General features: G+C 35.6%; 1 protein-coding gene and 1 long non-coding RNA gene across 4 annotated transcripts in view; one reads left to right on the top strand and one right to left on the bottom strand.

Annotated features, from left to right (window-relative positions):
* The window catches only part of LOC110260367, a 34618-nt gene continuing 10524 nt past the window's right edge, over positions 268-24361 (top strand). Inside the window, exons 1-4 of one of the 3 annotated variants that reach the window (XR_002343557.1) lie at positions 268-1000; positions 14804-14961; positions 15082-15163; positions 16473-16650. This is a non-coding gene — a long non-coding RNA (uncharacterized LOC110260367). Of the gene's footprint in view, positions 1001-1023; positions 1391-14803; positions 14962-15081; positions 15164-16472; positions 16651-24361 lie in introns of those variants that run through there. The other 2 variants (XR_002343556.1, XR_002343558.1) reach the window with 2 other exon arrangements.
* COL11A1 (collagen type XI alpha 1 chain) overlaps positions 13534-24361 on the bottom strand; it is a 203299-nt gene continuing 192471 nt past the window's right edge. Inside the window, 4 exon segments of the mRNA XM_001929372.7 lie at positions 13534-15224; positions 16657-16890; positions 18975-19043; positions 20697-20809. Coding sequence (XP_001929407.6) covers positions 15078-15224; positions 16657-16890; positions 18975-19043; positions 20697-20809 — 563 coding nt within the window. The 3' untranslated portion in view covers positions 13534-15077.

The raw sequence follows: 24361 nt of genomic DNA, 5'->3' as shown, positions 1-24361 counted from the left end.
TACCCCACTGTGCAAGGCCAGGGATTGAACCCAAGTCCTCATAGATACTAGTGGGGTTCGTTAACTGCTGAGCCATGGCAGAAACTCCCAAGAAAATAAGTTTCAGGCACAAAGTCAATGGTATTTTCTTATGGCAGCCAGAGTGAAGTAATAGAGACTTTTACTTTGATTGAATCTCCCTGGGTTCTTCGCTGCCTTCCCTGTTCTGAGTAAAAGAGGATAAACCACCCCATGACATCACCTGTTTCATCGCTGTGCTTTGTCTCTTACATCTGTCTCACGAGATCTGACTCTCCTTGATATGTGAGTGATCCTCCCAATTACGTCTGAATTTATTAATATAACTGTTTTAGGCCTTTGCTTTTTTTTCCTGGACAATGAATTCCCTCTCTCTCAATATTTTCTAATCTCCATCCTCCTTTGCCTCTTTTCGTTCAAGATATTAGTCCTGGGTTGAGGACTTCAACACCTGAATGCCCCAACCCACGTGAAGCAAATAAGGTATAAGGATACCAACCAACAGGGAGTCCTGGAGGGCCCAGCCAGTCACAGGATACGAGCCCCCATCACAAGGGTGCAGAGGCACTTATTCACATTTGGAAAGAACCTCCAAGTGGTCGAGAGAAGCCAGAAATTTGAGTTTTTAAAGGTTAGCAACTAATTTAAAAAGCTTTCAAAAGGATGTACACAAGGCAGCATAACAACGTAGGGAGGAAGGCCAGATTTGGCTCTTTGGGGCCCAATTTCGGATTTCTCCTCTAATCTCTTTAATGATTTCTCCCAGGAGTGCTAGGTGTTATTATGCAAATAGTTCTGCAGGTGGCTCATCTTGATATCCCTTAGATGGCTTTGGAGATCAGGCCAATTTAAGGCCTGCTTATGGTGGAATCACATCTCCTGGCTTTTTTCAGCTCTGTCTGGCAAACCGCTCCCCCGGCTCAAAGACTCACTGCCCAGGCGACTGCTGGCAGCAGAGAAGGGCTCCCCCAAAGAACAGAAGGTAGGGATAACTGCCCAAATCACCCTGTCCTGGGAATGAGTCTGCCTAAATTGAATGGTTTACGATGCTCCAAGCTGGTGTATAGCTCTGCAGCCACCTCTGCTGTGGCAGCCGAGTGCATCTGTCATGCAGCATCTGCAGACGTCCATACTATTGTTATCTTAGGCCCTGGGATTTTATTGTCCCCAATACTTTATTTACTTCGTTGAGCAATATTGAATTTTCTTCTGCCTGACTTCAGCTGTGAGACTGAATCATCAGCAGGTGCTTTAAATCGTTCTCTTGATGATTGCTTGTTTCTATTTCTGGTATCATTTTATCTCCGAGGTCCTGCTTTGGGTTTTCAATTTTGGCCGTCAGACTGTGTTGCTCGTCGCTACAGAAGTTCAAGTGAGTCTCTGAGGCATGTCTTGCTATCTTTTTCCTTGTTTCTTATGTGTCAGGCCAGGTTGGGCAGCAGCTGTGGGCACTCCAGCTTGTTTCACAGAAAGTTTCAGAACGATGCCAGAAAACAGGTTGATATGGTCAAAGAAAGAAGAAAAATTTTAAAGAACCCAACACATTTTTAATCACACTCTAAAAGAAGAAGTATAGTACTCTTGTTTGTCTTTCAAGATTTTTTTTTTTTTTTGCCTAGATTCATGATGTAATCATTATCTTTCCTTAACAAACTTTATCTCTTTCACTGTTGATAGAAAATTTCTATCCATGCTTTGGGTCTCATGGTAAATGCTATTTACTCAGGCACCTTCCTCATCAAGGCGAGCAGCTTGCCATAGATCGCCTCGGCTTCCTATATTTTGCCTATCACAAAATTAACTGCTTCTTATTTTTATTATTATCCATTTTTTTTGGACCATGTCCACAGCATGTGGAGGTTTCTGGGCCAGGGATTTAACCTACACCACAGCAGAGACCCAAGCCATTGCAGGGAAAATGGCTGGATCCTAACCTGCTGTGCCACAAGGGAACCCCCTCATTTTAAATAAATATACTTACCTTTAAAGGTTCGTAGGTGAGGAAGGTATGTCTCTCTCAGGCACCACTGTATTCCCAGAGGAATAATAAGTAATGTCTGTCTCCCTGATTCTCCCTCTTTTTTTTTTTTTTTTTTTTTTTTTTTGGCTTTTGTCTTTTTAGGGCTGTACCCACCGCATATGGAGGTTCCCAGGCTAGGGGCTGAATCGGAGCTGTAGCTGCCAGTCTACACCACAGCCACAGCAACATGGGATCCGAGCCACATCTTCAACCTACACTACAGCTCACGGCAACGCTGGATCTTTAACCCACTGAGCGAGGCCAGGGATCAAACCCACCACCTCATAGTTCCAATTTGGATTCATTTCCACTGCGCCACGAGGGGAACTCCAGCTGATTACACTTTTATACATCATACATATATCTGATTTTTAATTTCACACAGTTCGTTTACATTTAGCTCCTGTTTGCCGACCACTATTTTATCATTGCCCAGAGCAAAACAGCCTGCGTTACTCCGGTCATCTTATCTGTTTCCTTCCCTCAGATCTAAAATATAAGGTATATAATTTAATTAGTTTATTGGTAAATAGTTTAATATTGGTAAACACTAGAAGCTTGTTTTAAATATTGTGTGTGATCCAGAAATGTTGTTTCCAGCAATTCAGTCAAAATTTCTCTTCTCTAAGAACATAGAATGATGAGTTTGCTCTGAGTCTTTCATCTCTTCAATTCACCAAATACAAATACTTATTTGACACTTACTCTCAGTTTGCGAAGGCTTTTCTAACAGAGTGCCACACACCGAGTGGTTTAAGGACAGAAGTTCGAAGTGGAGGTGGTTTCTTTCTTCTGAGAGTTTGAAGAGAAGATGTGTTCCAGGCCACTCTCTCTAGGCTTGCAGTTGGTTGTCTTTCTTCTATGCATATTTGTCTCTGTGTTCACATTTCTTTTTTCTTTAATTAAGACATCAGTATTATTCGGTGAGGCCCAGCCCTCGTAGCTCCATTTTACCTTAATGACTTCTCTAAAGACCTAATCTCCAAATAAGATCATATTGAGATGGATTGGAGTGAGGAGTCCAACATATGAGTCTTTGGAGGACACGCTTCAATCCATAACATACCTACTATATGATTAGACTAATGTTTAGGCTCTGTGGAATTCATGCTTGACATGCTCATTGGATAGACCAAGCTAACATTCATTAAAGAGAAGTATATGATACGAAGAACCATACCTCAAAGAGATGAAATTGTGTAGAATATATGTTTATATTGTAGGAATCTAAAAATTTTAATAAAGTGCTTTGTGCACTGGAGTAATCAGAGGCTCTAATAAAAATAAAAGCTTGGTAAAAGGAAAGCTGGATTGTAATAAAAAACATCATTTGAGTATAAAAGATGGGAAAAGGTATAGAAGGTAGGAGATATGGGTGAGAGCACAGAAGTAGGAATGATTTAAAATCCACAACCGTCGTGGCTCAGTGGGTTACGAATCCTACTTGTATCCACGAGGATGTGGATTCCATCTCTGGCCTTGCTCAGTGGATTAAGGATTTGGTGTTGCTGTGAGCTGTGGTGTAGGTTGCAGACACGGCTTGGATCCTGTGTCTCTGTGGCTGTGGTGTAGGTCAGCAACTGTAGCTCAGATTTGACCCCTAGCCTGGGAACTTTCATATGCCGCAGGTGCGGCCCTAAAAAAGAAAAAAGAAAAAAAGAGGTAGGGAAGAATCCAACTTTATTTTTCTTTTTGAGAAGCATTTAGATAAACTTTTGCTATTTCCTTCAGAGTTTTTTTTTTTTTTTCTTTTTTTGGCCACACCCATGGCATCTGGAAATTCCTGGGCCAGGGATCAAATCCCAGCTGAAGCTGTGGCAATGCCAGATCCCTAACCCACTGAGCCACAGCAGGAATTCACATTCAGAGATACTTCTAAAGTGATTTTTTTCTTTTTTTTTTTTTCTTTTTTCTCTTTTTTTTTTCTTTTTTCTTTTTAGGGGCTGCACCTGCGGCCTATAAGTTCCCAGGCTAGGGATAGAATGGAAACTATAGCTGCTGGCCTAATCCACAGCCGCAGCAACTCGGGATCCAAGCCATGTCTGTGACCTACACCACAGGTCATGGCAACGCTGGATCCTTAACCCACTGAGCGAGGCTAGGGATCAAACCTGTGTCCTCATGGATACTGTTCGGGTTTGTTACCGCTGAGCCACAACAGGAAATCCCTTTAAAGTGATTTTTTAATGGCTCAAATGAAAACTTTCCTTAAGTACTTTCTTTCATCAATTCGTCAAAATATATCTGGTGTTATTGGGATTCTAAGAAAGGAAAGTTAAATTACATTCTCTAAATTATGTGAGCACAGTAAAATATTTCACAAAAATAAAAAGTCTTTGCTTGAGATGATTGGTTTAAAGCATAAAACCAAAGATACCTCACTGCCAAGGAAAGCAGCTGGCTCTTTGTTATGGAAAGAGCTAAGAGGTTACATAAGAAAATCTTGGTCTTTTGGTTAGTTAAGTTTCACACATGCTCTAGTTCCAGAGTATGTCAAAGATAAAGGGAGATTAAATATTTTTCTGTCAAGCTCCTTGGGTTTCCACCAAATTCATAGTTCTTCCTTATACCTGTCTTCCATTCTAAGCTAAATTATTCCTACAAATGTTTTAAAAGAATGTGCCCTTCTAAGAGGGAGGGATCTTATCAAACAAGACTAGGAAGCATACTCACATATAAACAACAGTGGAAACAGGAATTATCTTTTATCCTTTAATGGTCAAGAGTAACAAGAAATGAAGATAACATCTTAAATATTTGAAGATCTTAATGTTCATGAGTAGTGTGTCCAGGATAGAAGGATTGCAGTCTTAGGTTATTTTAAAACATCTCTCGTCAGGTAATTAGGAAATTTTCCCATTTTTAGGTCTATGTTAATACATACAATGTCCCTTCCTTTCACTCAACTTTCTTAGAAAAATTGTCTTGTTCATTAAGAGCTCCTCTCAGACACAGCATTCGTTAAAACAGAGAATCAGTAAGTGGCTCCAGAAGAGAGAGAAGGAGGGGATGGATAAAATAGGTGAGGGGATTTAAGAGGTACAAACTTTTTTTTTTAGGGCCGCATTTACGGCATGTTGAGGTTCCCAGGCTAGGGATCCAATCACAGCTGCAGCTGCCGGCCTACACCACAGCCACAGCAACACCAGATCCGAACCGAGTCTGTGACCTACACCGCAGCTCACAGCAACGCCAGATCCCACTGAGCGAGGCCAGGGATCGAACCCACAGCCTCATGGTTCCTAGTCGGATCCATTTCCACTGTGCCATGACGGGAATTCCCAAGAGGTACAAGCTTGCAGTTACAAAATAAATGAGTCATGGAGATGTAATGTGCAGCCCGGGGCATATATTCAATAACATTGAAACTGTCTTCGAATGGTGACAGATGTAACTAAATATATCCTGCTGATCATTTTGTACAGCATAGAAATACTGACTCACTATGCTGTGTGCTACAACTCTCTTGGTGTTGGAGGTCAATTATACTTAAAAAGCAAAGAAAGAAAGAAACCGGTAGAAAAAGAGATCAGATTTGTGGTTACCAGAAGTGGGGGTGGTGGAGGAAAAATTGGATGAAAAGCGGTCAAAATGTGCAAACTTTATCAGATAAATGCTGGGGATATGACGTACAATGTAATAAATATAATTACTATTGCAGTATACTATCTATGGAAGTTATTTAGAGTAAACACTAAGAGTTCTCATCACAAGGAAATATTTTTCTATTTCTTTAATTTTTTATCTGTATGAGATGATGGATGTTCACCAAACTTGTGGTAATCATTTCATGATGATAAAGTCAAAACATTAGGCTGTACACATTCAACTTAGACAGTGCTTTTTATGTCATATCTCAATAAAACTGGAAAAAAATTAAAAATAAAACAAAAACCATTAAATTTAGGCAAAAATAGTGTGTTAAAAGGAATGGATAAAGCAGAAATGATGTCTTCTTTGTCTCCCTTCGGATCTTTAGAGCTTGTCATTCTCCAAAGATCTACGTGTATACATAAGCTTTTTTTTTTTGTTGTCTTCAACAAACGACAACAGTGTGGAGACATGAGAAGTCCTAATTCTTCAGATAACAATGCATGTAACGGAGTTCCCGGTGTGGTGAGCAGAAACGAATCTGACTAGGGAAACTTGAGGCTGCAGGTTCCATCCCTGGCCTCACTCAGTCGATTAAGGATCTGGTGTTGCTGTGAGCTGTGGTGTAGCTCGCAGATATGGCTCGGATCCTGCATTGCTGTGGCTGTGGCATAGGCTGGCAGCTGTAGCTCCGATTAGACCCCTAGCCAGGGAACCTCCAAATGCCAAAGGTGTGGCCCAAAAAGCAGAAAAAACAAACAAGCAAACAAAAAGCAACCAAACAACCAAAAAAAAAAAAAAAAAAAAAACCAATGCATGTAACTTGCACCATTGTGAACATTTCTTAATGAGAAATATTATATAATTAATAACTGACACCAGTATATTAAACTATCACTGAGCTGGCCTTCACATGCTTTATTTGAATTAATGTTACAAGAATTAGCTTGATGAGCTTTTGTTTTTAACTTAGGGTGTTTATTTTATGATTCATCATTTTTTGTTACAGATGAGAATTTATATGGACATGACTAATTGTCATGCCTTTTGCTAAATACAGGATGGATATATTTGTAAAGCTTATTCCTAATGAATGATATGCAATGATTAAAACATGCACACACACTCAGAGCTCAAGCTACATTTATCTTAACTATAGGAAAAGTCACCTTAAAAGTTGATGTTTTAGGAGTTCCCGTCGTGGCTCAGTGGTTGACAAATCCGACTAGGAACCATGAGGTTGCGGGTTCGATCCCTGGCCTCGCTTAGTGGGTTAAGGATCTGGCGTTGCCGTGAGCTGTGGTGTAGGTCACAGAAGTGGCTCGGATCCTTCATTGCTGTGGCTCTGGCATAGACCGGCAGCTACAGCTCTGATTAGACCTCTAGCCTGGGAACTTCCATATGCCATGGGGGCGGCCCTAGAAAAGACCAAAAAAAAAAAAAGTTGATGTTTCCTATGAAGTTCCTTTGTGACACAGCAGGTTAAGCAGCAGTTGCAGTACTGGTTCAATCCCTGGCCCAGGAACTTCCACATGCCATGGGCGCGGCCAAAAAAAAAGTCGATGTTTCCTAGATTTTAAGATTTTTTTCTTGTTTAGAAATATGTCAGGAACAACATGTCATTAAAACTTCTAACTCTGATTTTACCAACTTTATCATTCAATCTACAAATATACTATACCTTTAAAAAAAAACAATTTTCTAACAGTGTTTCTTTAGATCGTTTCCATTTTTTAAATTTAAATTGGATAGAGCATTGCAATGGAATGATTTTAGGGTCTTAATATTGAACTCATAGTGCCATGTCAAGTCAGCACATTCAGACCTGTGAGAACAGAGTGAACTTTTTTTTTTTTTTTTGTCTTTTTAGGGCTGCACCCACGGCATATGGATATTCCCAGGCCAGGGGTCAAAACCGAGCTGTAGTCACTGGCCTACACCACAGCCACAGCAACCCTAGATCTGAGGCGCATCTTCGACCTACACCGCAGCTCAGGGCAAAGCTGCATCCTTAAACCACAGAGCAAGGCCAGGGATCGAACCTTCTTCCTCATGGATACCTGTCAGATTTGTTTTCACTGAGTCGCTATGGGAACTCCCAAGAAGGCTGCTCTTTAATTAAAATTCATTCAAGGCTGAGTGTAGAAAAATAGTCAGGGGAGCATCTCAGAGGTTCTTGCTCAGCAGTTTAAGGCCCTGGATCTTTATTTTATTGAGTAGTGTCTTCAAGAGTAAATTATTTATCAGTTTAATGGATACCATGCAACTTACTTTCTAAAATGAAATGTGATACCACAGAATGGAATATTATACATCAGGGCGTTTGTTCACAATGAATATGCGATCGCGGTCTTATTTCCATTTTGTGTGATGTGCCTGTGCTGAACAGAAAGCGAGAGAGAAGAGGAGGTCACGAAGAGATACTGTTTGTATGGAGTAAAACAAACAGCAATGGAAAAGAGAGTGTTGTTGGTGACGGGAAGCCACTGAGCCTTTTTATAAGCGGAAGTTTGCATTTGCATTTCTCATAGAGCTTTTTCTTCAGTAAGGTGATTAGGTTTGGGAATACAAAATATCTGCTAGAAATCATAAAGGAAGCTGTTAAAATTTTGTGGTGAAAAGTCATCTCTACCCAAATGTAAGCCGTGGTAAAGAAGATGAGGGGAAGCAAGAAGGGTGAAAAATATTTAGGAAGGAGAATTGGCAGAAATAGAGCAATTTGTAATGACTATTTTGGCCCAGGTGACTTTTGGATAAGAGGCATCATTAACTGAGATTAGGAGCGCAGTTTGATACAAGGAGTTGTCATCTCTGAGACAAAGCACATTGGATTTGATGAATTTCCAGTTTTGTTATATTGAAAAGTTTCAGTACAGTCAGGGAATGAATTCAGTTGTACTGGCTTGGAGAGTAAGTGGTGGGTCATAAAGTAGAAGCAGTGTTTACAATCCATCGATTGGAAGTTTGACTTTGATGGGCAGAACAAAGAGGACATTTAGGGATGATTTCTTCATTCCATTGCTTGCACATTTAAGTATATATTGAGTGCCTGCAATGTTCTGATCTTTTGTAGCCAGATACTTTTTTTCATAGTTACACCATTTGGTTGATAGTGTTGTGCCAGGTGTCACTTATTGTGCTGAGAACTGTTGGCTCTTCAGATTTCAGCAGAAATGAAGTTTCTTTTCTATTATTCTATGATATATATTCTTAAAGGCTGGAATATTTTTAAAATAAATTTTATTAGAGCATAGGTGACTTACAATATTGTATCAGCTTCAGGTGTACAGGAAAGTGAATCAGCCATATATACAATACACGTATGTCCCTTCTTTTTCAGATTCTTCCCCATATAGGCTATCAGAGTATTGAATAGATTTCCCCAAGGTATAAACGAGGTCCTTGTTACTGATGGATTTAGTATACAGTGGTGCATATATGCCAATCCCATCCTCCCAATCCATCCCTCCCCTTAACGTTTCCTCTTTGGTAACTATTAATTTGGTTTCAAAATCTGAGTCTGTTTCTGTTTTGTGAATAAGTTCTTTTTATCATTTTTATTTGATTCTACATATTAGCAATCTCATATGGCATTTGTCTTTCTGAGTTACGTCACTCAGTATAATAACCTCTAGGTCCACCCATGTCACTGCAAATGGCATTATTTTGTTCTTTTTTTTTATAGCTAAGAAGTATTCCACGTTATCTAGATACCACATCGTCTTTATCCAATCCTCTGTTGATAGATATTTAGGTTGCTTTTTAAATTTAGGAGGTCATTTAAGTCGTCTTGGCTATTGTAAATATGCTGCATTTAATACTGAAGCGCATGTATCCTTTCAAATTATGGTTTTCTCTGGATAGAAGCCCAGGAGTGGGATTGCTGGTTCATATGGTAGTTCTGTTTTTAGTTTTTTAAGAGACCTCCACACTACAATTCACAGTAGTTATACCAACCTATGTTTTCACCAGCAGTGTAAGAAGTTTCCCTTTTCTCCATACCCTATCCAGCATTTATTGTTCGTAGACTTTTTGATGATGGCCATTCTGACTGACGTGAGGTGATACCTCATTGTAATTTTGATTCGCATTTTTCTAATAATTAGAGATACTGAGCATCTTGCCATGTGTGCTTTTTGGCCATCTGTAGGTCTTCTATGAAGAAATGTTTATTTAGATCTTCTGACCCTTTTTTGATAGGGTTGTGGGTTTTTTTTTTAATATATAAAGCTGTATGAGATGTTTGTAAATTTTGGAGATTAATCTCTTGTTGTTGGTCGCTTGTTTTGCAAAGATTTTCTCCCATTCCATATGTTGTCTTTTTTTTTTTTTTTTTTTTGGTTTCCTTTGCTATGCAAAAGCTTTTAAGTTTAATTAGGTCTCATTTGTTTATTTTTATTTCCATTACTTTGGGAAGTGGATCTAAAAAGATATGGCTACAATTTCTAAGAGTGTGCTGCCCGTATTATAAAATATTGTCATTTCTTCATTCAAATTGTCCTTTGAGGGGAGGGCAGGAGGATGGAGGGAGGTGGTGGGTCCAGGGGTCGGAGCGATCTCCCACATAATGGAAAAATAATTCTGTTGGGACTTTCACTATTTCGTCAAAAATCTAAAATAAGAAAAAGTATTCACCTAGTGATATCACTTTCCCACTTCTCATTAGTTAATACTGTTAGTGTTTTTCTAATGTTGTTGTTACTATCACTGTTTTTCTTTTTCCACTCTTACTTCTCTCAGGATTGATGTAAAAAATATCTATAATGATGTAGCTATAGCTAATAATGGTATTTAATATGTGAACTTTGTTTATAGTTAATAAACTTTATGTAAAAATATAATTCAGAGATTTTAAAATATATTTTACTTAATAGATAGGTAGCTATGATAACAATTTTCATTCATTTTATTTTCTTGAAATAGATAAGATGCCAAAACCCATCTTATTAAGGAACTGGTTACACAGTACTTTCCACCATATTGATCTGAGTGATGCGCAAATCACTTCCTTTCTTGGAAGACTTTTTGTTCCATTTAATTCAGTCTGGCCATCTCAGGGTTGGGCACAAAAATGCATCTCATTTCAGGTGAAAGTTTCTCTGTGCCTTAGAAATATTCATTTCCCTCAGTGAGATTAAAAAATAGCAGAAAAACATTTTATTTATACCAGAGACCCCAGTGTGATGGTGATTAAGCCAATAGACTCATTAACTTACTTTGTGCCCCATGTTGTCGATAGAATAAGTTTTACTCTGGGGACGTGGGGTTGGCTCTTCAGTTTTGACAAAAAGACAAATATTTCCATTATAGAAAAAAGGCCTACTTTATCTAGCCATAGAAACAGAAGTAATTTAAAAATAGAAATCAGTGTATTTGTGTGGCTTCATATAAATAGGATTATAGGGAGAAAAGCCATTGTAAGGTTATTGTAAGTTCTACTTACTATAACATGATATATTTCTGAAATTATTTCAATTTGTATTCTTTGAAGGGAAGAATTAACAGTGGGTCTGTAACTCTTTTCTCCCTCTGTTTTGACCCTGACCAATCTCCTTTTAAATATTGAGTGATGTACTTACTAGATAGAAAATAAATGAGGATACTTCAGGGGTTCCCTATGTAGTGATAACTGAACTTGCAATGCTTTTAGCAGGATATATTCTGAAAGATTTTAAACTGTGTATGATTTTGCAAACTCTGGGCCTCTGGGTTGCAACTGTGTTGAGGAATCATTTGTTAAATGACCAATAAGAAGACATGAGACTAAAAAAATATAGAATTTCAGAGACCCTAAAACCTGCTAAACTCATCCTTCTCGAGTTCAAAAGACATTCTGGTGAAAAGCGACCTCAGAAGCTCTGTCTAATGAATGTGGATCTGGCATATAAGCCACTGCCCTTTTTTGCTATCCTTTGTGAATCTCTGTAAATCTTCTATTTTGTGTGAGTCTGTTTTGTTGATTTGGACTCTATGATGCAATTTGTTGTTTTACTCTTTAAAAAATAAATATTCATAAGAGTTCTGTGGGGTAGGTAATGCGTTATTAGCTGTGTTTTAGAAAAGGAACTCAGGTTAAGGCAAAGATATGACAAGTAGGAGATCTAGAGCAGCAGCAACTATTTATTTAGGTCTTAGAGTATATTAGTGCGCTAGGCTCTTAACTCATTTATTTTGCCATTATCCAGCTTGCAGAAGATATTTACTTGAAACTAATAAAGCTTAAGCTTCATAATTCTTTTTTCCAAGGCACCATATAATACCTTAGAAATCTCCTAGAAACATATTCATATGGTCATATGATTGGTAAAATTTGCCAAAGATTCTTTAACTATGGTCAGTGGAAAACATTGTCTTTCCATTCCAACTTCTCTATGTCTGTGTTGGGTGGTGTAGAAGGAGTCAGGAAGGAGGAAATTTAATCAGATTCATTTATGTGGGGTCTGTGGAATATGTTTACGTGGTGGGATATAATTACATGAATTGCAGTTAATACTTATGTATAATTAATGTCAGTAATCCCAGTATAGAAATTTCTTCCTGGAATAACCCTATACCCACTGTGTTATGATAATGAAAATGGTAGGACAGAATTTACACCATAGCATGCATGGGTCTTATGGTGCCCAGAACCTGAAATCTATTGGTAGTGGAGGAGATGCGAGATATAAAATGTACAGAATCAGAGGTTATTCTGTGGAAAAGTCTCACAAACTTATAAGGCATATACAAAGGAAATGTAAAAGAGCTTTTCCTGAATTTAAAATAACCCCCCAATTTAAAAATACTTACCAATAACAGATATAAAACTAAAGCATCTCTAAGCTATCGATACTAGGAAACACATTTTTAAATCTAACATGTTAGAGAAATTTATTCTTTCAACAAGAAATTTAAATTATAAAATTCTCTTTTGAAGAGGCACTCAGAGTTGCAGCCAAAAATATAAGTGTATAAACACATAGGATAAAAATGTTTTAGAAGTACTTTAGAGAATTAGTTAAAACATTGATATTTTCCTGGATGTTCTGATACTTTTGGCATGGGTCCTTTTTTTTAAAATTAAGAATTTGTTGTAATATCTTTACTTATTCTAAATAGTATCTTTTAAATTTTTTATTTGTAATTTTGTATTTCTTTCTAAAAGATAATTATACCAAATTTTATGTGCATCAGGTCTGGGACTTACCCATACCTGCAAGGTCAATATTATTCTCCATAATTTACACATGACTAATTTATATGTGCTGGGCTAGGACCAGAATGTAATATGTTTTTTCCATTCTGCTGAGCTTCCTTTGGTCCAGATTAAATCAATTATGAGAGAAAAATTTTTGATACTATGCAGAAAACCATAGCTGTACATGAAAGGAATGGACAAGGGTAGGTAGTTTAGTTATATATTCATTAATTCTATTGAGTGCCAAATTTGAAGCCATTTTGTCTAAAGGGATGAAAATAATGCAGCCTCCCCAGTGCAGGTCAAAATGCAAGATATCTCCTCCTTGCCATGCATTCATTACAGCAAATGGTCTAAGATATGGAACTCTTCTTCCAAAAAAATTGTTTTTTTATCTATGATTTAGAGACTGTATTTCAAATAAAAATTGTGGGAATATTTCTAACACTGAAATTATGAACATATGTTTGTAAAATGTTTAATTATGAAAAATATTCATTTGACATTTAAAATATAACCTATATTTATTTTGTCAGTAGAGTATTACCATGTGATGTTTTTATTTTAGACAAGTAGAGAATTTAAACAACTAATCCCTGAAAGATAATATTCTTTTTCATCAAGTGTAAACTAATCTAATCTGGATGGTCACGAAATAGAATTGAAAGTATTTTCTGCAATAGAGAGTAATTTAAAACTTATTTAAGAAAGAGAATGACCAATCCAGGTAGACAAGACTTGAGTTTATTTATACGATTCATTATCTCCCTTCTTGAAAGGACATTTACAAGTTTGATTTCAAAAATAAAAGAACTTCTGAATGACAAATGTTCACGTTTTAATTTCAATATTACAGGTATGCTCTTTTGTGATAAATTATCAGTTGAAAATGTTCCAGTGAAATCTGGCATCAATTAATTTAACACTTTATATAAGAAATAATAAAACATTTATTTTCAAGTCTTACATATATTACTTAAAATAGATACAATTTGTAATTTTAAAAATTTACTATTTCAAGCTACCTGAAAGAAAATGCCTTAGTGAAAAAAAATGTTTTGTTTTTAGTAAGTATGACTTTTAAAACAAGCACTTGTTAGTAACAGTCCACCCATATGTTATTTAGCAATTAGGTAGGTCAAATAAGTCTGATATTATCTTGAAAGAAAAGAAATAATATTTATTGGGCAGGTGCAGGTAAAATAATATTTGGAGACTATTATAATATGCAATTTAGAATCAAATTCAAGAAGTTGATTGATTAAAAATATAAAATGAACAAATCCATAAATAATTGCTTAGTCTCCATCTTTTAATTATTAACCTGAATGGTTGAAGCACACTGAAAACGATGAATTGAGATAAGGTAGTATAAAAAGTGTACATCTGATTGCTTGCTTGACAGAGGCATCAATTTGTTAAAATAGCTTCTCATACATATTTTCCTGTCCAAAAATATAAACTTGCTTCTTATCCATATATACAAGTATCCTGTGAAATCCTGGAATCTAAAAAAAGACTGAGGTATAGCATTGATTAAAAGCATCAATATGCGTGATGTTTTTGGCTGAAATTCAGCAAAATTAATGGTCAGTAGAGAAGAGTTGATTGGCGTGTGCTTCCAAAAATCTTCCAGGTTGTTGCCCTCTGAGAAATTTGTTGGCGATATCAAATAACTGAACTCTTCAACATCAATATATACAAAGGCATTTTATTATTCATCAAAGAAAGGGAATTAGAGTCATCAGAAATTACAACTTTATTTTTTCATAATACATATATTTATTGCCATCATAGTTCTGCAATTGTCATAAAATTAGAGTCAGATGGAATTCAGAGACACGTGCAAGTTTTGGAAATGGACACATAGATAACAGTATAGAACTGTACATAAAATAATTACAATTTATTAAACACACTGTTTTAGCACATCCTTGATGGATGGGAATGAGCACCATATCTTTTATGAATATATATTTTTCTCTTTTTTTCTACAGCACCAAAGAAATCCAAATAGGGAAAGGAGAGATGAAAATCGGGAATCAAGAAGAAGGCCTGTTTCCATCTCAGCCACACTATCTTATATTTTTATGATTTTCAAAGCTTTTGTCATGTGATTCTGCCCCCACAAAGGCATACTTCCTAACTGGTACACGTATGTAGCAAGTTGTTTTCTATACCATCCTTATTCAAAACTTGCATGTGGCATAAAATGGGTTGGTGGCACCAAGGTATATTTTCTGTTGATTTCATATGTTCTTTGTCCTAATCTTAGCCCAGAAAACAAACAGGACCAACTTCAAATCCAAACTTCTGATTCTGATCACCAAAGTCATTGATCATTACATCAACAACAGGTACTTGATCAATTTTCGGTGTATTGATTTCAATCACAGTCTTTTCATAGCCTTTTCTGGACTGTAAAGTTAAGCAGAAATAAAAAGTTATACAATAATTTTATATATATATATATAATGATTTTTATTTTTTCAATTATAGTTGATTATAGTGTTCTGTCAATTTCTACTGTTCAGCAAAGTGACCCATTCATACATACATACATATATATATATATATTCTTTTTCTCACATTATCCTCCATCATGTTTCATCACAAGTGACTAGATATAGTTCCCTGTGCTATACAGCAGGACCTCATTGCTTATCCACTCCAAAAGGAATAGTTTGCATCTATTCACCCCAAACTTCCAGTCCATCCACTCTCTCTCTTAAGCCTTTGAGTGAAGATGAGAAAGAAGAAAGTGAAAAAACAAATTTGCTATTCTCTTTATTCTTATTCTTCTTTGTTATCATTTAAGTCATATATAGTTTTAAATTTTGAATGTTGACTACATTTAATATTTAGCTATAATTACCCAAGATAATACTCTCATATACTGCATGGTTGCAGAGAATCCTACTGAATTGATAAATACATTTTAATATGAATACTGATGTTAGTACTGGGACAGACCCTTACGTAAATAATGTGTCCTTACCATTATAATATACATATGTACACACACACACACACACACAGAGTAAAATAAATTTTATAAGAAAAATTTGAATACAGTATAGGAACTATAATGAAATAAGTCCCAAGTCAAAGCTTTACTGCTACTATGTATTACTTTTGTGAATAATTATCAATACATTACTATTGGGAAATCCAAAACACTTGTTCTTTTAATATACATTAATTCTCTTCTTTGATTTTGTGTAGTCTATTGACTTCATTTATTTGTAATTGTGACTACCCTTCAGTCATCAGCCAAGACAAGGAGCTTTTTAGGGTGCTCTCTAGGTAATTTTCTCTTGGGAAATCCCCATATGTGTGAGAAAAATAGTTCCAGAGGATAAAAGTAACAACGATAGTAGCTGTCTAAAGTGTTGTAACACAATACCAACCAGTAAGCTCCTTATAAGCAAAATACAGGGGTAAGAGTTATCTATGGTATAAATGCTATAATGGTGGTTCCTTTTTCTGTTATTTTAGTCATGGATTAAGAAAGCGAATGAAATAATGCTCTTGATTTTTTTTTTTTTCACTTCAGGAATAACTAGCTGTAATAGTATTCAAATATCAGGCATAATTCCATACAAATAACATATGCTCCGAGATTACCTTCTGTTATGGCTTTAAAAATGTATCTATACGTTTCAGAGTTTCTGCATCTGCCTGTCTGTATGAAGAACTGTGGTTTCTCATAGACTGTACTTTTGATATGTCAGTGTTAAGCATCAAATCTTCATAACAACTGACATCCATTTCATGAGCGAAAGCTGACTTAGGGCCAGACTGGGATGGTTACGTGCTGCCTCCTCCGTCTGTGAAGGATCATACTCACCGCACAGCCATCATACAGGGCTTTGATGTAAGGGTTGTTGTCATAGGACATCTCCTCATCATTTGATCCCAGGAACCGCAGTGCTTTGTCATAGCTTCCTGATGACACATCATACCAGGCTGCTGACTGATGACAGTGGTAGGTAAAATTTTGCCGAGCAGAGGCAGTTAGAAGTTTCAGGAATGTCATTTGTACCATATTAATGGAATTGCCTTCAACATCTAAATACGAAAGCTAGAAATAAGAGAAGAGAAAGACACAAAGATTTTTATCTTCTTTTCTGTCATAAAAGAAGAAACTCACTGTCAACAGTGAACTGGAATCTCAGAAGCATTAGAATGAATCAATAGACTCATTTTCACTTAATGAAAGAAAGTGTGCACTGAGGGTCAAAAGACCCAGAGAGAGGATTTTATGAAATCAGGACTGTATTCCCACCTGAGTTACTGTCAGCAATACCTGGAAAAAAAGCCCCACTTTATTTCTATAGTTTCCTAATTAGTAAATACCTCAAGAATATTTTTGTTTCTAGGAAATTTTTCATTATATTGGTCTATATTTTTTTAAATAGAGTGGTTAAAGAGTGAAAATGAAAACTGAATCTCTGTGCAATGCAAAGATTAACTATTTATATGTTGTTTAATTTCACCTATTTTCCTAGTATATGTACTTAATTAAAATTTTTCGAAATATTCCTGCCTTTTTCATTTGGGGGCCACATCCTCCAAGGAGTTTTGGGTTTTCCAGTTTCCAGCCTGTTTGTTCCTAGGTGATATATTTTTATTATTACTGTATCACCAGCACCAAGCATATTGCCTGAGACATGCAAGTGAATATTTTTTGTTAGGAAATACTTGTTTTTTATTTAGAGCAGGACAACGGTCTTAATTGCTAATTAAGCAATTAGAAATTGTCTCTTTTATAAAGTTCATATATTGTTTTATTGGGTATAACCAAATTATCTGGGGTCGGCTGAAAATATAACCTAGATTTAAAAAAATATTAAGATTCACTCAGACTAAAGGTTAAGTCAATACAAAGGCAATTATCTATGACTTTCTTTTTATTGATTTCACTTAATTCTTACTGATTAACAGCTCAGATGGTAAGGATCCTTGAGAAGCTGGAGGAAAAAAAAAACTGGGAAATTCACTCTAAGGAAACAAAACTAAACAGCAAAAAATAAAACTTCACACAGAGTTCTATGTATGTATTTTTATCTCATACACAGATACAAATGTAACATGGATATATGTAACTTGAAGACAACTAGGAGTTATGTCAAGTGGTGAAGTTCACTACAAGTTGTTAATTAATATGTATAGGTTCTTATAGGATAACTATGTAAATAGCTGTGAAAGGAAAATAATAGCTTTTTAAAGAATATTAAACTATTGAAAAATCACCTGAATAAGTGGGAAACTTTCACTTGAATACATCTAATTAATATCTTAAAAACAAATACATTTTAAGCTGCCTTTAAATACAAATTTAGTTTTGATATCAAATCTTAGAATATCTATAGAAAATTAATCATGAACTGGTAATTGTATGAAATATCTAAGCATATGTGTGCTATAATACAAGTAAAAGGTCAGGTCAATTCACTTTATTTCCAGACGTAACTACTGGAAAAAAACATTTCACATTCCAAAAGTTCTTACTGAAATTGAAAACAAAGAATAAATTAGGTTTCAAGTATAAAGGAAATAGAGTCAGAGATACTAAATAGATATTATATTCTCTATATCTGATATTTCTAACATAATCCATTTTTTGACTAGCTCGGGTACTTACTGAAATGCATACTTTATTTGATATTTTTATTTTAGTAAATTTAATATATTTGTATTTATTTTGATACAAAAATTTTAGACTTCTCTCTAAAATACCCAAGTGATCTAAGAGATTTATTTAGGTAGAGCAAACTAGAGAATACATGGAATCCTGCTTTGTGCAATTTAGAGTTTCATAGTAAGGGTCTAGAGATATATAATTTGAGCTTCATTTATGAGGTTCAAGATAAACTATTTTTTTCTTTTTCTTTTTTTTCAGGCCGCACCCATGGCACATGGAGTTCCCAGGCTAGGGGTCCAATTGGAGCTGTTGCTGCCAGCCTACACCAGAGCCACAGCAACGCCAGATCTGAGCCGCATCTGTGACCTACACCACAGCTCACAGCAATGCTGGATCCTTAACCCACTGAGCAAGGCCAGGGATCGAACCTGCAACCTCATGGTTCCTAGTCAGATTCGTTTCTGCTGCACCACAACGGGAACTCCCAAGATAAACTATTTCATATTGAGGTAATAACATACCAGTTTTCCTCTCTTAAATTCGCTAAACCAGCTTCCGGGTTTCTCCTTTGGCCATGATGAAATTCTTACCTGTTGCAAAGAAACCGGACTATTAGAAATTAGGTTAAATTATGAGCTGTGTTTTATACATCCATAAAAATTTTAGTATATATATTTTCATGTATATATAACTTTCCAGATAAAAATATATATGTAATTTTCAATACGACTAAGATGCTAAAGAGTTTTTAAAATGGACTACTCTAGATTATACAAAATGAGATAAAGAGCAAAATTTGAGGTAGGTCTAGTGAATTCCTGTTTAGTGAAGACTGAGTCTTTTTTTTCTTTATTTTTTCCTGTTTGCTTTAATTCCACAAAATGAAGGAGGGAAAATAACCTAGTAAAGGCACCCTAAGGGTTGGCTGTAAGGGACATAGATAGATGGAACTCTTGGTTTGCCCTTACAAAGGAAACCCTCACAATGCCAGTTGGCATTTGCTATCAAGGCAGGTAGCATTAGGATTTTACAGTCAGGGAGGCATCCTGAAGCATCCAGCTAGTAACTAAAGGCCAGATGCTATGGAAAAGTCATTGACAGGAAGCAAACCCAATCATTCCCTGCTGGGGAAAAGGTTTAGAATCTTTTATAAATCTGCATTTGTTGTTTTGCTTTGCAAAAATCAGCAAAATATAAAGACATATATGGCTTCACTATGGGGAATTTGACTAATCCTTTAAGGGGAGGTATTTCTATTTTCCCACATTTCTTTGTGGCCTAGCAGAGCTTTTTTATGTTTCTGCACTTGCCAAGTGTGGTTGGAAAACAGAAATTGCTTTGTCTCCTGCTCCTTCCACTCATTGTTTACTTATAAACTTTTTTTAAGAAAAATTTGGGGATGGGCTATGCCTGCAGCATGTGGAAGTTCCAAGGCCATGGATCAAACCTGCGCCACAGCAGCGACCCAAGCCACTGCAGGGACAAAGGTAGATCCCCAATCTGCTGAGTCACATGGGTATTCCTACTTACAAGCTTAATATCTCTCCTAATGATACTGGTCACATTTAAAGCTACTTGTTTTTCTTATGGAGTTTTTGTGTCTCTGTATACCTACACCACTTACGAAGAAAAATGTGATTTATTAAAAGAATACAAATAAAGTCAAAATTTCCCATCTGTAAAATGTCTGGAGAATGTAATTATGCTAGTGAAAAGTCTTTTCTTATGTTAATGATTTGCCTGTAGCTTTAAAGACAGAACTCAAATATATTGATATTGCTAGGTGAAAAATCAAGGAATATGTTTGAAGAGACTAAACATTCAAAAAGCACACAAGTGCAGACTCTTATTTTATGTGAAAGATTCATTCTTCATAAAATCATGTATTTTGAGCATAATATACAGCTGTGATTTCTAGCACATGGTAATTGGAAAGAAGAATACCATGCATGCACTAAAATCTGAGAATCAGCTGTGCTGTGTCATGGAAAGCCATAGAATTTTAGAGAGTGAGCAGGTGCATAAAGACTACATCTGGGTAAAAATTAAGGAAAAAAGTATTTGTTAACTCTGTGTGTCACTTTGGTGCCTTATTCATGTTTATGCAAATGAAGTGCTCTAATTACCCTGTAAGAAAAGCAGATAAATGAAAATATGACAGTATAATTTTCCTGTTTAGTTCAATATTGCAAAAACATGGCAGGAGCTGTCAACAGTCACCACCGAAACAGACTGGTACTTACCCCCTCTGATTTTTTGTCGGGATAAATGCACGTCTCACCACCAGATGTGAAATTACAGTAAACTTTGAAGGAATCTCCTGAGCAACCTTGGTTAGGATCGATCCAATATTCACCTGGAAGTAGGAAAAATATGTCATATACAAACACATATATATCAAAATTGAATACCTTATTTACCAAATTTTATTAGAAAAATAAGGAAAAACGAATCCTTTCTAGGCTTTTGGTTACACTGGGGTGTATATTTGAATAGTTCAAGAGTGACTCTTTGTCTTGTCTGTCTCAAAACTTTGCAAATGCCTCCATACACTCTGCCTGGAACATCTTTTTTTTTTTTTTTTTCTATTACTGTTAAGTTTAGCTTAAATGAAAAAATTAACATTCTATCATTCATGTGTGATAAATTGCAAGTACACTGAAATGAGATATACTTGACCCTAAATCCCATATGTATTATTTACTTCTTAAGTAACCTGAGTATAACAATCAATATATTTTTTCTTGAGTTTTTTTCTTTTTTTTAGTGATGGAAGTGAGAGTATGTACTTAGCCTCAAGGATCATATTTTTGCATTACTTTTTAGCAAAAACTTTTGAAGTAAATGTACTCCCCTTTGAATGGGATCCTAAGAAGGAGGGTTATTTTTTTATATTTAAATTCAGTTTGCTATTAATTCTGTTATCTAAATGTTATGGAAAAAATCTTATCATGTGAGTGCTCATGACCATTAATTTGCTGTTAGGTGACTAAAGATGGTAAATAGTGAGACTGACAAAGTTATTTCTTAAATAATTGCCAATGGGGTTTTTGTTAAGAATTATTGAGAGGGAGTTCCCATTGTAGATTAGCGGTAACAAACCCAACTAGTATCCATAAGGACGCGGGTTTGATCCCTGGCTTTGCTCAATGGGTTAAGGATCTGCCGTTGTCGTGAGCTGCAGTGTAGGCCACAGACAAGGGTCAGATCTGCTATGAGCCGTGGAATAGGCCAGCAGCTGCAGCTCCAATTCAACCTCTGGCCTGGGAACTTCCATATGCCACAGATGTGGCCCTAAAAAGACAAAAAAAGAATTATTGGGAGACAGACTTGATACACATGTGATGGTGACTTTGTTTCCTCCTATCATTTTTCATGCTGCCACTTCATTTCAAATATTAATTTGAGTGAGGTCAATCCACTGATAATGAACTCTGAACAACTTAAAAGCCCAAACGGCTTAACTTAGCACCAGAACTCCTGAAAACCCAATGCCAGTTTGTTTTTTGAAATAAATTCTTTAACAAAAAAAAATTCACTATTTCTGATTGTACTATTCCTAAATTCACCTCTATAACAAATTAAAATTCTCAGGAAAAAATATACAAGAAGATAAAAATCATCCAAGATTTTACCAGTAAGAATAAACATTCTTAATCTTTGATATTTCTTATGGTTTAAACTTTGAATTGTATGGTAAGCATTATTTTTATCTTATTCAGTTAAAACATAGTTATTAAATATTCCTTCAAATAACATATACTTAATTACTAAGAAATGTTTATTAAATGAATTCAGTATATTATAACATATATACTATTATATACTATTATAACATATATACTATTATATATACTATGTTCAGTTTATTTCTAGTTGATTCACCTCCTATTTCTACTGACACATCTATAAACCAGGCCACTATTATGTCTTGCCTAGATTAGTCCAACAGCCTCTTAACCAGTCCTTTGATTCCATTTTGCTTCCTTTCAGATGACTTCATGTCATTTTCCACTTTGCTCACTATTGTTCAGCCATAGAGATCTTCTTTCAGTTCCTTTAAGACACCAAGATCTTTGCTTCAAAGCTTTGTGAATGTCCTCTATCCTCTGCCTGGAATACCTTTTTGATTCTTTGTGTGACTAGCTCTCTCTTTAAGGTTTCAGCTTAAATGACACCTCCTCAAATATTAAAATCCTATTTATCCAAAATGAAATCATTCCTAAATTATCTAAATACCTACTGTTTTTCATAATACAGGTTATCTCCCTCTTTTCAAAAGTTGCTTTATGCCACTTTGCTTTTACCGAACAGCTACATCAATAGGTCCACTTTCACTAGCCGAAGAAAACTGGGAGATGATTTTCCTTCTTACAGAAAAGGTAAAACATGACCAGAGAATTCAGCATTTGTTTTGCAACAAGCAGTTACAGAGGCAGCGTGCACCCCAGCAGTGAGAATGACACTGGCAAGCTCCTTTCCTGGGAACGACACTCAATATCTCAGCACCAAGCCCCATAGCTTTGACCATCTGTGAGCATCTGTGCTTTATTTCTATTTATTTTGTGCATCTCTTAGCAAGATGGATCCTAAGGTAATTTTTTCTTTGCGTTACACCATTTTGGCTGGCAAAAGTTTTCATAGGGACCCTCTAATTTATGATAGCAGGGGGAAATCTGTATCTGCCATAATATGCTAGGATTAGTACTTAGAGTTTACCCATCTCTCTCATTAGACAACAGTAGCCTGGGGCCATTATTGTTTCTGTTTATCTGTGAATCTCTGCATGAAGAACAGAGCCTGGCACTGATGGATAAGTAAACAAATATATAATTGTAATTAATGAACACATTAAAGAATTAGTAAAGCTAGTTAATATATGGAAATCACAGGGGACTACAGTCCGCAGTAAGCTTTCCATCCACACAATTTTCAAAAAGTTTTCTTGACTGCTCAGGTTCTAATTAATCACATGTCATTTTATGCTGTCAGTAAATGCTACCATTTTTACATCTGATTTCAGGTACTAAGTACGATTACCTCAACTAGCTCCAGAGTCTGGTTCATTCTCCTTATAAATCACTAAATTAATTAGAAACTAAATGTATCTTTTTTCAAATAAATATATGATAAATTTGAGGACTTTTGATAGTAGCCTGTAAAGAACCTTTAAGAAATGATTTGTTTTCCTTTTAACAGGCTGTGCTTGATTAAAATAGGAGGATTTTATGATGTTCTTGCCATAATGCATATCTGTTCCTGAATTACATGGAACTTTTCTATCTGTACTAAGTTATTGAGACCTCAGTTATAGCATTCGTTATATGATCCATAGTGCAAAATAATACTATACCATAAGTAAAAAAAGTGGCAAAGTATTTCCACATAAAGTGAGAGATTTAAAATCAGATACAGATCTGCCCCTTGTTAGTATTGTGAGAAGCAGTCAATTAACTTAGGCTACTTGGAACTGTTTCTTTTTCAGAAGGGGTGTATAAAAACTTTGTGAAATAATAGGTATAATAAATTATCCTGAATATTATTACAAATAAATTGCTCACAGTGGTTCTGGTTATTCATGGATCAATGAAATAAATTCTTCAAACTACTCTAATTCTTAAATATTCTGTTTACCAAACTGCTAAACTGATAGGTCACATATAATTCAGTTATGCTCTTTAATCATATTAATTTTACTTGTATTTATGTAAATTAAGTTAGGATATAGGACACAAATAATTATAAAGTAACATGCACATATGTGTGCACACATAAAATCAATTTTTTGTGATAATTATAAAATGCACTTGTGCTACCTATAATCATCCCTGAATGATTTTTGTCATAATTTAATGAAACCTTATGTAATAAGACAAAGATTTTCTAAGGCAGATCTTGATTTACACAA

This window comes from Sus scrofa, chromosome 4 (assembly GCF_000003025.6).
Source record: "Sus scrofa isolate TJ Tabasco breed Duroc chromosome 4, Sscrofa11.1, whole genome shotgun sequence".
NCBI classification, from domain to species: domain Eukaryota; kingdom Metazoa; phylum Chordata; class Mammalia; order Artiodactyla; family Suidae; genus Sus; species Sus scrofa.
This window is presented reverse-complemented; position numbering and strand designations above follow the sequence as displayed.